The 15,039-nt window shown below is 52.1% G+C and overlaps 7 protein-coding genes across 7 annotated transcripts, besides 3 other annotated features; 4 read left to right on the forward strand and 3 right to left on the reverse strand.

The window, feature by feature from the left end:
- Positions 1-85: 85 nt before the first annotated feature.
- On the forward strand, positions 86-1,870 carry NFIA_015090 (putative GTP binding protein; the record flags this gene model as incomplete). The annotated part of the gene is made up of 3 exons (XM_001264713.1): positions 86-104; positions 158-252; positions 311-1,870. The coding sequence occupies 3 exons, from the start codon at positions 86-88 to the stop codon at positions 1,868-1,870; spliced, it is 1,674 nt and encodes a 557-aa protein (XP_001264714.1).
- Positions 615-713: a microsatellite.
- Positions 677-712: a microsatellite.
- Positions 1,871-2,616: 746 nt separating the features above from the next.
- Positions 2,617-2,637: a microsatellite.
- A 2-nt stretch (positions 2,638-2,639) lies between these two features.
- Positions 2,640-3,604, forward strand: cbfA (putative CBF/NF-Y family transcription factor; the record flags this gene model as incomplete). Its single annotated transcript, XM_001264714.1, has 3 exons — positions 2,640-2,780; positions 2,841-2,974; positions 3,049-3,604. The coding sequence occupies 3 exons, from the start codon at positions 2,640-2,642 to the stop codon at positions 3,602-3,604; spliced, it is 831 nt and encodes a 276-aa protein (XP_001264715.1).
- A 449-nt stretch (positions 3,605-4,053) lies between these two features.
- NFIA_015110 (putative SIR2 family histone deacetylase (Hst4)) lies at positions 4,054-5,962 on the reverse strand (the record flags this gene model as incomplete). Its single annotated transcript, XM_001264715.1, has 2 exons — positions 4,054-5,450; positions 5,524-5,962. The coding sequence occupies 2 exons, from the start codon at positions 5,960-5,962 to the stop codon at positions 4,054-4,056; spliced, it is 1,836 nt and encodes a 611-aa protein (XP_001264716.1).
- Positions 5,963-7,776: 1,814 nt separating this feature from the next.
- Positions 7,777-11,102, forward strand: NFIA_015120 (mediator of RNA polymerase II transcription subunit 16; the record flags this gene model as incomplete). The annotated part of the gene is made up of 9 exons (XM_001264716.1): positions 7,777-7,922; positions 7,986-8,331; positions 8,387-9,097; positions 9,151-9,370; positions 9,430-9,549; positions 9,605-9,715; positions 9,771-10,037; positions 10,097-10,228; positions 10,288-11,102. 9 exons carry the CDS (start codon positions 7,777-7,779, stop codon positions 11,100-11,102), a joined length of 2,868 nt encoding a protein of 955 aa, XP_001264717.1.
- A 520-nt stretch (positions 11,103-11,622) lies between these two features.
- Positions 11,623-12,326, reverse strand: NFIA_015130 (60S ribosomal uL29 domain-containing protein; the record flags this gene model as incomplete). The annotated part of the gene is made up of 3 exons (XM_001264717.1): positions 11,623-11,899; positions 12,103-12,245; positions 12,324-12,326. The coding sequence occupies 3 exons, from the start codon at positions 12,324-12,326 to the stop codon at positions 11,623-11,625; spliced, it is 423 nt and encodes a 140-aa protein (XP_001264718.1).
- Positions 12,327-12,731: 405 nt separating this feature from the next.
- On the forward strand, positions 12,732-13,552 carry NFIA_015140 (putative vesicle transport v-SNARE protein Gos1; the record flags this gene model as incomplete). Its single annotated transcript, XM_001264718.1, has 3 exons — positions 12,732-12,797; positions 12,869-12,982; positions 13,049-13,552. The coding sequence occupies 3 exons, from the start codon at positions 12,732-12,734 to the stop codon at positions 13,550-13,552; spliced, it is 684 nt and encodes a 227-aa protein (XP_001264719.1).
- A 211-nt stretch (positions 13,553-13,763) lies between these two features.
- Positions 13,764-14,906, reverse strand: NFIA_015150 (mitochondrial ATPase complex subunit ATP10; the record flags this gene model as incomplete). Its single annotated transcript, XM_001264719.1, has 2 exons — positions 13,764-14,454; positions 14,515-14,906. The coding sequence occupies 2 exons, from the start codon at positions 14,904-14,906 to the stop codon at positions 13,764-13,766; spliced, it is 1,083 nt and encodes a 360-aa protein (XP_001264720.1).
- Between the last annotated feature and the right edge of the window lie 133 nt (positions 14,907-15,039).

Here is a 15,039-nt window from a genome sequence, read left to right on the forward strand (position 1 = left end):
GATCTGGGCCGCTTATCTGGAGAACTTTTGTCTTCTTCTTTGCTGGAGTGCATTTTCAGACAGGCTGTGTCTGTAGTCTGTCAAGATGGTCAAGAATAATTTCGGTATGATTTCATTCAGGTAATCGATGGATACAGTCGCTGACCGTCGAGTACAGGCAAGAATTCGAAGCGGAAGCCCGTCCGCCTACGACACAAGATTGAGAAAGCCGCGGCGGCGAAGCAACGGAAGGCGAGAAAGCTTGCGAAGAAGGTATTTTGCTTCTTGTTATCCGCGAAATCGACGAAGGAACTAATGTCTTTGTCGGTAGAACCCCGAATGGCGCTCCAAGGTCAAGAAGGATCCCGGTATCCCCAATCTGTTCCCATTCAAGGACAAGATTCTTCATGAGATCGAGGAAAAGAAGAGATTGAAGGCAGAGGAGCAACAGCGTCTCAAGGAGGAAGCACGTGCTCGACGAATGGCCGAGAAGCAGCAGTCACAGGATGGAGAATCTGTCCCCAACGCTATGATCGACGATGATGAGATTGATGAGGATATGGATGAGGATGATCTTGACTCGTCGAATCCCATGGCTGCTCTGCTTGCCTCTGCCCGTGCGCGGGCCGCCGAGTACGAGGACGAACACGGTGATGAGAGTGATGAGGATGACGAAATGGACGAGGACGACGACGAGGATGATGATGATGATGATGATGATGATGATGATGATGTGGACGGCATGGACGAAGACGAGAAAGAAGGCGGGGCTACGCTTGGCGAGAATATCCCCGAGCTGGTCTCACAACCCATCTCGAAAGAAAATTCACGGCGGGCGTTCGACAAGGTGTTCAAGCAGGTCGTTGAGGCTGCGGATGTGATCTTGTACGTGCTCGATGCTCGTGATCCGGAAGGCACCCGGTCGAAGGAGGTCGAGCGTGAAGTGATGGCTGCAGACGGAGGCTCCAAGAGACTGATCTTGATTCTGAACAAGATCGATCTGGTCCCCCCTCCTGTGCTCAAGGGCTGGCTGCTGCACTTGCGCCGATCCTTCCCCACGCTGCCTCTCAAGGCGGCCAATGGCTCGGCCAACGCACACACCTTCGACCACAAGCAGCTGACGGTCAAGGGCACCTCGGAGACGCTCTTCCGCGCCCTCAAGTCATATGCCGCCAACAAGCAGCTGAAGCGGTCAATCTCGGTCGGCATCATCGGTTACCCCAACGTGGGCAAGTCGTCCGTCATCAATGCGCTGACTGCTCGTCTCAACAAGGGCTCGAGCAACGCATGCCCCACTGGCGCCGAGGCCGGCGTTACCACCAGTCTGAGACAGGTGAAGCTGGACAGCAAGCTCAAACTCATTGATTCGCCCGGTATCGTCTTCCCCAACTCCAGCGATAAGAAGAAGAGCAAGAGCAAGAAGGACGAGCATGCTCGCCTGGTTCTGCTCAATGCCGTCCCACCCAAGCAGATTGAGGACCCCATCCCCGCCGTCAGTCTGCTCCTCAGACGTTTGTCATCATCCGAGCAGCTCATGTCGAAGATGCTTCAACTCTACAACATCCCGCCGCTCTTCCCGTCGGGTAACGATCAGACCACCGACTTCTTGATCCAGGTCGCTCGCAAACGCGGTCGTCTCGGCAAGGGCGGTATCCCAAATCTTGAGAGCGCCGCCATGACCGTGATCAACGACTGGAGAGATGGACGCATCCAGGGCTGGGCCACCGCTCCAGTCCTGCCTTCTGTCGTGACGACCGCCCAGGGTGGCTCGACTGCCCCTGTCGAGTCAGGTGTTGACACAAAACAGATTGTCCCCGAGTGGGCTGCGGAGTTCAAGATCGAGGGTCTCTGGGGTAATGGCGAGGGGGACGACGAGGAGATGGCGGAGTAGACGGTACGATGAGAACGGTCTTTTCTTTCTTCAGCTTATTCAGTTATTCATGGATACCAAAAAGGCGTTGTCCCGGTTCTTGAGTCTTCCTTTGGACAGTACGTTAGATAGATAACAATATCTGGGATTCTACCACATTCATGATCACTTCCGCATCCTGAGCATCCTGCAATGGCCACCTGTAGACCAGGCCTCTACATAATTATCTTCCATGTGAGCATTTATCTAGCTCATCCTCAACATTCAGTACTGTAGCAGACCCGTCGAGATACAACTTCTTCCCAATTCACATAAACGACCTCGCTCATGCCGTCTTGATCTACGGGAATAGTTGGTAGATAACCCTGATTTGGCTCGATCCAATTTGGTGAGTGGTTGAAAAATTCCAGAGTATGCGATGGTGCATTGAGGATTCCGCGAAATATATATACCTGCGCACTAGTAATTCTTACCTGGTAATCTTCCAACTCTGCCCTTCCAAAGAATTTAATACGACACAATTCCCCTAAATACTACCCAGATTATACTACACACCATCAAGTGCACGCAGTATTCTAGATAGGTACATTCGTCGATACTACCCAGCGGTCAACTCAAGTCAGATAAAGCTCGCCACGCGCGAAACCTCGCGCCCGCGGACTTTTCGCGTCATCCACCTCAAGCTATCAACCACAGCATAAGTTGACCACCCACCACAACAATCAATCACCAGCAACACCTCACAGAAACTCGATGCACCGTTAAACAGCAAGCAAGCAAGCAAGCAAAAATGCCCACCCGGAAATCCACCGATGCCCCAACCGACACAGACGGCCCCTCGCCGCAACCGCAGACGCAGACCTCACCAGCCCAGAATGTCCAAGCAACAGAGCAGCAGCTTAAGGCTCGTGCCGAGGGCGTGAGTATCGAGGTAGCTTCTAACCAATCCCCGATTTGCTAAACCTACAGCAAGATTGACAGGTGTATGCAGGACTACCTCCTCCCGCGATCGCTCACCCTCCGACTAGCGAAAGCAGTCCTACCCCCCAACACAGCCATCCAGAAAGATGCGGTGCTAGCGATCCAGAAGGCTGCGACGGTGTTTGTGTCGTATCTTGCTTCGCAGTACGTCTTTCCCTTCTTTCCATTCCTGCTCACTGTTGGCGAAGCGGGGTGTGGGTGGATGCTGACGAATATAGCGCGAACGAGGCGACGCTCAAACGAACGGTTACACCTGCGGATGTCTTCGCCGCATTATCCGAGTTAGAATTCGAGGCGTTCCAGCCTAGGCTTGAGAAGGAACTGGAGGCGTTTACGGAGATGAAGGCTGGGAAGCGGAAGGGGAGGAAGTCTGGGGCGGGGGTTGGTGACGAGGCTGGGGCTGTGCAGCAAACACAGGAAGATGATGAGGAGAGCGCGGTGCGTGAGGCGAAGAGGGTGAAGCGGGTTCAGGGGGGTTCGTCTAGTGCTCAGGTTGGGGAGGAGGAGGAAGATGACGATGATACCCAGGAGGAACAAGAACAGGGGTTGGAGCATGAGGAGGAAATTGAGGAAGACGAGCAGGAGGAGGATGAGGATGTTGACGAGGAGGAGGATGAAGATGAGACACAAGAAGAGGACATTGATCGAGTGGAAGATCTGGATCGCGATTCGCGACCGAGGCGGACGATGGATCCAGATGCTGCGGATGACACAGAGAGCGAAGATGAGTTGGGGCCTGGGACGCAGCTGCAGAGTGGGCTGGGTTTGGGATAGACACAGGAATGCTTTGCTTAAGAGGAGACATCAGACTACGCAATGAATACTGATTGATGAGCACCACGTATACAGAAGAATTGTTCGATGAACTCGTGTCATTGACACGTATTATTGATTCAGCAGCTCATCGGAGCTGTCAAGTGCAAGGAGCAATATCACCAACGCCGGTCTTCAACAACCGCATATCGCATGCGTCCAGTAAGTATCATGATCCCGTAGAGTATACAGCAAGAAATACAGGACAATCCAGCCGCATGTACATCCATCGACTATTCAGCCTCAATGCAAGACATAGTGCATTGAATTCAGATCATCCCCATACCCAACGCCAAATATGCAACATAGTCTATCAGTGGTATCCGCGAACAACATCTGAGGCTCGGTCGTCCGGTCGTCCTCAGTTCAGAAAATAATAGTACACAAAGGCCAAACTTGAACTGGAAACATCACGGACTTGGAGGATTGAGCAGATCCTTCATTCCCTTCGGAACCGATTTGGGAGAAATCGTGTCAGGGTTGCTCCAGAGTCCACCGCACGGAGAAGTGTTTCCTTTACCGACCAGGTTAGGGAAGAGAGGCCCGTTATTGCGCGCCGCACCAGGCGGAAGTGGATGCATCGGTTTCGCATCATCCTTCTCCAGTTTGACAGATTTGCCAGCATCGCCAGTCGCAGCCCTCGCGGTTTTGGTGACTTTGCTAAAGGCGGTGATCTTTGCATTGTGCGCCGGCTCGACTTTCTTGCCTCGCTTCTTGGGCGCACTCTTTTTCGGTGCGGCTTTCTTGGGTTCGCCGCCTTTCGCCTTGTGGAGCACATCTTTGAGACTGCGTCCCCGGCTGGCGGGATTATTGAGAGAGCCGCCGTTCGATGGGTGCTTGTGTCGCAGTTCTGCTGACTCCTCGTCGTGGCTAGAGGAAGGCGTAAGAATTCCTGTTTGCGTCTTCTGCTTCTTCTTCGGCGTTCGGATGACAATGGATACAGCACCTTGTTCCTTCTTCACCCGCTCGACTTCGGAGGAGTTGCACTCGTCAAACACGTCCTCAGAATCGTCATCCCACCGTTTCAGACCGGCGAGTCGCGCCACTTCTTCACAGTCGCCCTTGACCATCAAATCCCAGCAGTCTTCGAACTCCTTGCCGGCAGGCGGCTCGTTGTTGATCCACATGGTGACGCCGTTGCGACGCGTGCGGATCACAGAACAGAGGCTTTTCACCAGGCGACGTACGCCGGGGATTTTCAGACTGGTGCCGACCACGATCAGGGCGTCCGGCCGTGACCGGATATCTGCGTTCATGACCGAGGTAATCGCCTCCTCGTCCGGGTTGTGCTCGTTGTACAGCACAATCCGCGGTCGCATCTTGCCAATCCCATGACTGCGCTGTCCAGTCTCGATGCGAAATTGGTTATTCTTTGAGCACTCGGGGCATTCAGGAGCGTCAGGCCTGTTGAACATTTCCCGGTCGAAATCGAGCAGATGACGGCACTTTTGGCAGACCATTTTGTCCAGGCTTCCGTGCAATTGGATCGTGCGCGGCCAGGGAGCCTTTACGTTCAGAGGAATCTGGGTTGCCAGAGGAGGCATTGATGTCTCAATACCATCGATATTCTGAGTGTACAGTCGTGTGAGCCGGTTCTCCTGTGCTAGACGAGCGAGCATGTGGTGGAACGCGGTCGGGCAGGTCTTGGCCGCCTCTTCCGACAGCGACCGCACCATATCCTGAAAGGAGGCGGTCAAGGACTCATCCTGGTAGACGGCAGCGTCAAACAGAAGCTTGCCGGAAGCTTTGAGGTTGTGTTTCTTCTGGAGGGATTTGAAGAGGCCATCAGTAGAGCGAAAGTCAGGAACTATAATCATAGATCAGCCAATTAGCGTGTTTGTTCTTCTGTCATCCACCATGAGGCTGAAGGAAGTGCATACTGCCTGCAGACGTGGAGATACCAGCACCCGCGATGACGACAATCTTGCGGTGACGACGAAGAGTTTTGACTAGTAAATCAACCTGCGCCTGCTGTTCGCCAAAACTGAGCCCTGAATCCCTGGACAGATCGAGGTGTTGCGTGGTGCGCTCTTTTGGTGTAGCTACGCGACGCTTCTTTCTGGCGGGGGAGAGGCCGTCTTGGCCGCGTGCGGCGCTAGACGACTCGCCCGTGTCTTGAGATGGAGGCGGCGAGGGAATGAAGCTCGGAGGGGATTGAGGGGATGCTGGCGGAGAGCTCAGCTCTGAAAGCTCTGAAAGGTCGAAATCATCCATGAACTTAGGATTCCACCTCTCGTCTGAGATTGTAGAGGTTTGTGAGGAAGAGGTAGATGATGAGGTGGTTAAGGAGGAAGCGGTGGTGGTTGAAGACGGCGCCATGAGAGCTGTGATGATTCACGTATTTCTTGAGGAAAATACGTCGAGAGAGAAGGAGAAAGGGCGATAGGGAAGAAAGAGGAGCTTTTCACAGGGAAAAGCTAGAAGTTGCCCTGAGATACGATCATGGGAAAGATGGAACACGTAATTGAGGTAAAGTAATCCGGAGAAAAATCAGAATCTCGCCTCAAAAGAGAGTCGAACCAGCTTTTGGCTGGGAATTAAGACTAGTTGACGGAGAGAAATTCAGGAAGACGATTTGACCGAGGGATTAATGTAAACGGGAAATAGAAAGACTAGGCGAGAATGATGAAGCAGGGGAGAGTGAATAACCACAACCTAAGCCATTGGAGGAAGAAGTGGTTGGTGTTGTGGTGGAAGAAAGATTGTTCTTGAGAAGAGTCTGTCTGTCTGTCTGGCCTCTGTCGCTTGGTGCCGATGGTTGTGTTTATTTTGACTGACCACGGGGAGAGACGACAGGAAGAGGCACCGCCGACGGGTTTAGTCAAATAATGGATCAGACGTGGTGGAAAGGACTCATGGACCAAGACTAGTTAATGAAATCGCCGTTAGGGTTGATCAGGGTCGAAGAGCAACATGTGGTATGTCAGAAGGAATGTTGCTGTCGGCTGCTGGCGAAAGTGAAGGGTTGGGAGTAATGGCAATATATAAGGTATCATCCGACGGCAATGGAGATCGTCATTGTCTTCGTGGTAGCAGTTAAGGGTTCTTTGGCAAGGGAAAGGAACGGGTCTTGTGGCTAAGACGGAGCAAAGGATATCTACAAGACTACCTTACAACATAGGGGACGGTCTACTGCAATTTGACGAAATCAATAGAGCCATCTGAATGCTTGCTGCTGCGTTAGATAAGATCAACCAAGAGCTATCTCATCCATTCAACTCCTAGCTGAACTTTCATTAACTTTATGATCAGATGATTCTGGTGGTATTGACGCATTATTGTTATGATGATTATTGCAGAGTTTTAGGCTGATTGTTCCCGTCCTTGATTGCTACAGTCTCATTGGTCAACCTCATAAGATGCCTGGGGCCACACTTCGGAGGGCTCAACACATGAAGGTATCAGGTCAGCTTGGAAGGCTTCAATATCCACGAATTTTGCCTCTAGTTGCAAGAATACTGAGATCTTACGTTTCAATCTGTGACTATGGAGACTGTCCATCAAGCTCTAGCATTGTCGAAAGGCAGACACGATCCCATAAAGTGGTGAAGTTGCCATTTTCTCCTCATATCGCAGGACATGTCATGTTCAGAGTATTTGAATGTGCAATATTAACTTGAAAACACATAGCCCATCAAATGGAATGTGTAGATCAATGCGAGGATGCATTTTCTACCGAGCTCGCCGACGTTCTGAAGGGTTTTTGTTGTATCCGTCGATATAGAGTCGAAAGCGCCAATCATGGCAGGTTGAGCGGTTGGCCGGGAGATTGGCCCACATGACATCACATGACGGATGACTGATCAGCTTCATTTAATTGAATGAATTGTGGAGAACGAACAGTGATGATGCTACTGATAGAAGTGTGAGACAAAAGGCATAATGATAAGGTGAAAATTATTATCATGGCAGAGAACTCTTTGATATGATATTGTTGAATTTTTCCTAATTAGGTAGAATTCGTGGTCATCTTGTGCGTTCGATCGTCTGGATATCGCGCGCACGTTGGAACGGGTTCTCCAGTCTCGCAGGCCATCACTTCTAATGCCTGGAGGATAATGATGGTGCTGGCACTTCTCTGAATCTGTACCTCGTCATCGATTTTGTAAATCAAGACACGATACCTGTTCAAAATGCCCTTGATCATGGAAGACGGCATCAATGTTGACGATTTGTTTGGAGAGCCCGGCTCCCTCGAGCTGGGTTTATCCCCTTCTACTCCCTCTCCTAGAGGTCTTGCACAACGGTTAGATGAAATGAGACTGATAGGTTGTTGTCAGTAAGTATCAGGATTTAAGCTTGCGAGTTTACAAGCATGGCACCAAAACTAACGTTACATCAGGAAGATTGCATGGTCAAAACTTGGATGTATTGCATACATCTCTCAGGACGGTCTGAGAGTCAATGTCCGTCATCTCCAGTGTCGACCCTCAGATGGAAAATGGGTACTCAGTGAGGAAACCCCTCTACTGCCAGTCACCGATGCTCATGGAGGGCACACCTTGGTTCATCTGTGCTGGAATGAGCCAGGGGCCGAACTGGCGGTGGCAGATTCTTCAGGAAGGGTATCCATCTACTCAATTTCAATTGCACTCAACAGCATTGCTGGTCATCGTCAAGCAGCTTTCGATCCTGATGATGACGGCGCTCAAATAGTGGGTATGATGTGGTTGAACACCCAACGCACGGTGCGTATTCGCCGATCTGGAGACCTTCCTGGACCCTCGGCTCACTGTCGTACAGGTGCATTCCTTCTATCAAGCGGCAAAGGTGCAGGGACGCTGGGCCTACTCGCCATTTCGACGTCGTCCAATCGGCCCGTTCCATCCAGTCAATAAGGCAGGTTTGGTCTGCGTGACCAGGTCCGGAATCATCCGACTGTTGTATCAGAATCCCGACAGCAGATGGGCAGAGATCTCTGCAGAACTCAAAAATACAGGCTACTCAGACCGACTCCTGACCCACGCGGCTTTGGTATCTACGCAGGGCGGCATCCTCGTTGCCACACACTCAGCATGCCAGAAAATTTGTCTTTATCGCGTTCACATCGCCTGGACCCCGACTCAATACGACCCTGGCCAGCAAAAACCGCCAGCCCCTTGGCCTGTTCCTTCCTTCCGCTTCCTCCATTGCAAAGTCGAATCCCAGTGCGACGTGCCAGGCACGAACCGCAATGCGGGAGACAATGCACAGGGCTTGCCCTCATTTACCAACTCCTTTTATTGTCTTACCGGCTTGGACATTGTGCTTCCAGCCCTCGATAACCCAGCGGGCTCAACGGCAAATCCTTGGGTGGTCGCCATCTATTCAGCCCCTCTCCACGTCACGCAGGATCATCCTCAGCAACAAGGCCCGGCAAGCGTCATTGTACGGTGGCAATTGGACACCGGTCCGTTGACTCTTCATCCGAAATTTGATGACGTCCCTTCGAAGAAAAACAATGCCCAGGTCAAGGTAAGCACTTTGACGTTGATGGTCGTTTGTATCGCTGTTGACAATTGAGGCAGCCGAAATTGGAGCTGCGTCGGTTGGATGATGTCTATTCCGACAAGTACGCCATCTCGATAGACCAGATCGAGTATGGCAATGTGCTCGCCATCACATACGATGACGGTTCTGTGGTTTTCTATGATCCCAAGACCATGGCTGTGTTCAATGGAGTCGACGACGCAAACACTGTAACCAGCTTGGCTCAGGCGGGCTTTCACCACCCGCCAGAGCCTTCAGGTCAGTAATATTTCGGTATCGCATTGCCTCAACCACGCTGACCTATGGATTTGCAGCAGGTCTTCATATCAGCTTCTCACCAAACGCTTGCGCTGCTGTAATGCTTGACGGAGAGGGACAAACTCACCTAAGGCTCACGGAACACTCTTACGGGGCTGAGGGCGGACTTCATGATGAGAGTACGTGTCTTGACTGCAAGGTTATGAATCGGCGCATTTTCTGATACAGCACTAGACAAATATTCGGCTGCTATTGCAGCGCTGACTCTAGCGTTCTGTCGGGGATGTGGAAGCGACGTAAATACAGACGACATTCTGTTGATTCTTGTACGCCAACTGACACCCGGTTAGTTCACCTCCTTCGATCGTTGCAATGATCCTTTCCGCTAACAAATGTACAGAGGCGCAAGCCACCTTCATCAACGAAGCGTACCGCGCTTTGCCTATAAACTGCAACTTTACAGTAGAGCAGGATAAACTTATGAACCATCCTTACATTCCTCGCTGTCTGAGTATTCAAGCTGCTCTGGGATTCAAGAACAAATACACGCCGCGGAGCTTCGCATCCTCTATACCTTGGGCCGTCCTCCAGCTTCGCCATGCGTCGGTTCTATATGCATTCTTCTTCCAGTACAACAAAGGCGGCGCCACAGAACCGCATGACCCTGGTGAGAATATCTAGGTTGATTCACAACGAAGCTGGTGCTAACCGTATTCTGCTGCATAGATGTCTTGCGTATGGTGCTCGGAAACACCAAATGGGCCCTTGATTTTTCATTCTACGTGCTGAACGAGCTGTTCGACCTCGCTGATGACTTTGAAAGCCTATCCGGCGACCAGGAGGCATTTACACAGAAGTGTTCGTGGTGCCTCGCCTCTACATACCTGGTCAGCCATGCTAACCTCTATTTCCGGCAGTGAAATCCACAAGCTCCCTTCCTCTCATCATCCTCCTCTCAAGCATGTCTCGCGCATTCCTGCGGTTCATCTGCCGGGGCTTGCGAGGGATATACGCAGGCTACGCGACCGCAGCCCCTCTAAGCGGCGATGCCCGCGTCTACTACGCGGAGATCTACCAAACACTGGAATCCGCACCGATCCGTATCGACGCATACGAGAAGTTCCTCGCCGGCGTGGACTCGGCCGTGCGCCACGCCTATCACGGCGCCGGGTTCGGCGACGCGGAACGGCCAGGCCCGGAGAAGGAACTCCTGGTCAACGCCCGTGTGCCTCCCGTGCTGGTGCCGGCGGTGTCCACCATCCTCCGACAGACGGTCCCCGCGCTGAAGACGGAAATCGACCGCATCACGATCTACATGGGTGACTACAGCTGGCTGGGCCTGTCCAACGACCGCCGCACCGAGATGTACCGCCGGAACCGGGACGTGGACATCATCAAGAAGATCCCTTGTAGGCCTGCTGCATCTGCTCTTCCGGAGACTAACGCAAATGCCAATGCAAACCAGAACGGGAAATCCAGCACGCAGGTGCAGCAGCGTCGGCGGCGGTGCGTCCGCTGCTGCGAAGTCTCTAGCGATACGCATCCGCCGCGGTCCCTACTCTCCTTCCGCATGATTGCGAAGTTGGGACTGTTACGAGCTTGCGTCTGCGGGGGCATGTGGACTCTAGAGCCGAGTGTGTACAGCTCTGCGCAGTCGTCGGGTGCGCCGGTCGGTCAGGCGACGGGACGTACGCCTGCACTGATGGCTGCTGGGTTGGCTGGTTCAAGTTAGTAAATTATAGTTATGAGTCTAATGAATATGTTCGAGTTCCTCAGGAGAGGTTCATGTCGGAGAAACAGAGGGTACCAACGACAAAGCTGGTCGTCAGAAAACCGCTACTCCGTAGTATGAAAAATATCTAAGCATGTCTTAAGGTAGACTCTGGATCGAACCGAACTGGCCTCTCAAATGCCTCAACGATACCTCCCAGGACAAGTTGGCAGGCCGAACCAAGAGCATAAACCCGTAACGCACATTCAAAAAGTAAAGTCGCATTGTCATGTCATGTCAAGTAAAGCCTTCATGTATTATTGACCTGCATCTCATATCTCTAAGATACAAAATCAACCTTTAAAAGATTTTTGCAGAAACCCGAAGCCCCCGCACGCACGCAAGGTTTCTAGGTCGAACTCGTCATCTTTTATAACGACCTTCCCGTAACTCCATTTCAGATCCAGAAACGACGTTGGTCTTCATTTAGGCCTGTGGAAATTCATCATTAGTGACTCAGCTGGCCCGAATTGAAAATGCCTCAACGATTGCGGGATTTTTTGTCCGCATGGTGATGCAGCAGGAGGCATACCTTGACGGCGTACTTCCGCTGGGGGAAGTGGATCTCCTTCTTGCGCTGCTTCTCCGTCTTGAGGGTGGCCTCGTGCTTGGTGAGTCTGCGGCGGAGGGCACGGGTGAGGCGGGGTCTGAGGTCAAGAGGAGTGTACTTCTTGTTCTTGTAGAACAGACGGAGCTGGGCGCGCTGGTTGGCGTTGATGACGGTGAGAACGCGAGCGATCGACTTGCGAACGTCGTGGCTGTAGAACCGCAGCAAATCAGCATTCATGTCCCCAAATATTGTATCTTGTGTATATTGCGCAATCTGCGATTCTGGTAGGCCCCGATTCTTCCCAGTCTGTCGTTTTCGTTGTCTTTCCAATAAATTTCCATGCCATGAGGGGTTTCATTTTTCGAGGTAGAATTGCAGATGCACAAGGAAGGGCTTCGAGTTCAAACGCACATTCTCTGAGTCTTCGACGAGGCACCGGCAGCGATCTTCTGGACACGGAGCTGGGAGAGCTCGGTCTTCAACTCCTCGAGCTGCTTGGAAAGGTCTTCCTTGCTCTTTCCCCAGAGCTGACCAGCCTTGACCTTGGATGTCGACTAAAATTCATCAGCATAACGAACCCCCAACGGCTTCGAAAAAAAAGCCCGAATCGAAAAATTGCGCATTCAACATACCATGGTGGGCGGCTTCGTGTCGTGTCGTACGGGTATTGTCGACAGTGAGGATTGAAGATGGACCGGGTCAATTTGGGATGTTCTTTGTGGGACTAGGGTTTTTTTCTGTGTTGGTGCGGTCACGCTGCGGCTGGGCTAAGCGGGCACGTGACTGTGGCTGATTGCTGGGTGACGCCGCCCCCGGAGGAACCCCCCAACCGGCTGTCAGAGAGGCCCGGGAGGATCATCGTCGAATGATGGCATTGTTCTTGGTCTCGGTGGATGTGTTATTAATGACTGCCTGGACGGCCGGATGACTCCGTCGCTAATTTAGCACTGTGATCCACGATTTATTGCTTCATTTCTGGGGCGCGGGTTTACCACCATCACTTTTGTGCAGAGCTCCTGACCCCGACCCCGAACCAGACTATGGCAACTTCGACTGGGACCGGATGGGCTCAGCTCCGGCAGCAAGCCCGTTCGCTTGAGACTCAGGTACGAAACTCGAAACTACGTTATAATATGGTCTTTACTCGCGATTCAGATGTTGACCGCATTGTCTCTAGACCGAGAGTCTGTTTCACACCTACGCGCAGTATGCATCGATGACGAAGCTGCCTCCGAAACCCTCAGAAGAAGAACAACGGATTGAATCGCAACTGAAGGATCTTCTTGAAAAGGTCTGTACTTTGAGATCCTCGAGTCCAGCCCGAGAGGACGTTCATGCTGACACGATACGATCACAGCGTGAAGCCCTCATCTCCCAGCTCTCCCGTCTCCTCGACTCCGAAGCCACTCTTACCGCATCTGCCCTGAAACAGAGCAATCTTGCCCGCAATCGCGAAGTCCTCCAGGATCATCGCCGCGAACTGCAGCGCCTGAACGCCGCAATTGCCGAGTCCCGCGACCGAGCCAATCTTCTGTCTAACGTCCGCTCCGACATTGATGCCTACCGCAATTCAAACCCCGCCGCGGCCGAGGCAGACTACATGCTCGAGGAGCGGGGCCGTATAGATGAAAGCCATAACATGATAGATGGCGTCCTAAGCCAGGCGTATGCGATAAACGAGAGTTTTGGGCTACAACGTGAAACCCTGGCCAGCATCAATCGCCGTATCGTCGGTGCTGCCAATAAGGTACCGGGAATGAATGCATTGATCGGTAAGATTGGTACGAAGAGGAGACGTGATGCAATCATTTTGGGGGCTTTCATCGGGTTTTGTTTCTTGATGGTGTTTTTCTTCCGATGAGATGCTGGTGCTCCGTATACTGCCGATCTTCCTGTGTTATAATTCCTTGCTCAGCGTTGATTCTTCATCGGAGATCGCACGGCGTTTGGGGGTTTTCATGTACTCCTTTTCTGCATGCAAGCACTAATCACAATGGCCATGGCGTTTCAGGTTGTCTATTTCACATTTATTTATATGTACATACAGGGTCAGACTGCTGTAGCCCTAGAGCTCACCGCATGACCACTCTTGGCTTCAGACTTGCGGAATCACTTTGGTTTCTTCCCGCCCATTCCTCAGCCGGTAGCTCCGACTCGAGACTGATTCTTCTCTCCTGGATTAATTTGCGAACCCCGTTGTTCAATCCCTCTAGCTCGCCTTCCTCTGCCGGACCGCTACCCGCCCATCGGATGCGACAGTTCTCGTCCAGCAGATAGACATAACCAACTTTACTGTTCATCATTCCGATTGCTTCTTTCAACCCATCCGTAAGACCTTTGCGCACAAGGAAATACCGTTCGTGCTGCTCCTTAGGCAGATTTGCCCTCATCCGCCACATGAAAGTACGCACGAGCCAAGCCTTCATCGCATTTTCTTCCAGGTTGATATCGACCTTCTGCACAAGCTCGCTTCCGCTCTTCATCGCCTCCCATAGACCGGGGTTCTGCTTTGGGCCCGTAAATGTCGCAACCTGCGACTCTGCCCAGACACTGGAGAAGACATTGACGACGGACACTTTGCCGCGGAGTATCGAGGTGGTGTTTTGCGGTTGTTTCGGCGACGCAAGCGTGATACCGTACATGTTAGGGAAGTAGAGGGCTTTGTCTCGTTTGAACAATCGGGGGTTCGATTTGAAGGTTTTACCCTCGTGATAGCGCATGTTGGACCATTCTCTGAAGTATGGTTTTGCGACTTGCCTTGTTCTGTTGATAGCGGCAGAGTTAGCATGCTATATGTGACAGGCGGTGGACGGAGCTTCATACAATTCCTTGCGTCTCTCTATGTGTTTATCGTAATTGACGAAATCATCCCGTCTCTGTTGCAGTGATCGCTCGTCGACGCCAGTATTCTGTCCTTCTTGAGGGGGAATCACTGTGCCGATGGGTCGGTCGAGGGCCGGAGGGACAAAGTCCGCATCGCCAGGCTGAGGTGCTGATGGGGAGTCATTCTGCTTGAACTGAAACTTGTCGGTTGTGGTTGGCTTGCTTGCCGTGGCAGGCTTCACGTCGTCGCCAGTCTTGCTTTTGCTAGTGGCATAGTAGCGCAGTGATGGCTGCAGTCTGGTGACATTGCGGAGTTGACAGCTGAGGCAGCGGCCACCTTGTAATAGGGATGCGTCTGCGAGTGATGATAGACGCACTGATGATTTCCACATGGTGATAAAAGCCAATTGGCTGGAATGAGTGGTAAGTGAAAGATAGGTTGGGACTACACTAAGGTAATCTCGAGCTCGCCGGATCGCCGACGGCCGACAACTGTTTGACAAAGAGAGTAGTTTAATTGATTTC

The sequence above is a fragment of the Aspergillus fischeri genome, genomic scaffold (assembly GCF_000149645.3).
Source record: "Aspergillus fischeri NRRL 181 1099437636249 genomic scaffold, whole genome shotgun sequence".
NCBI classification, from domain to species: Eukaryota; Fungi; Ascomycota; class Eurotiomycetes; order Eurotiales; family Aspergillaceae; genus Aspergillus; species Aspergillus fischeri.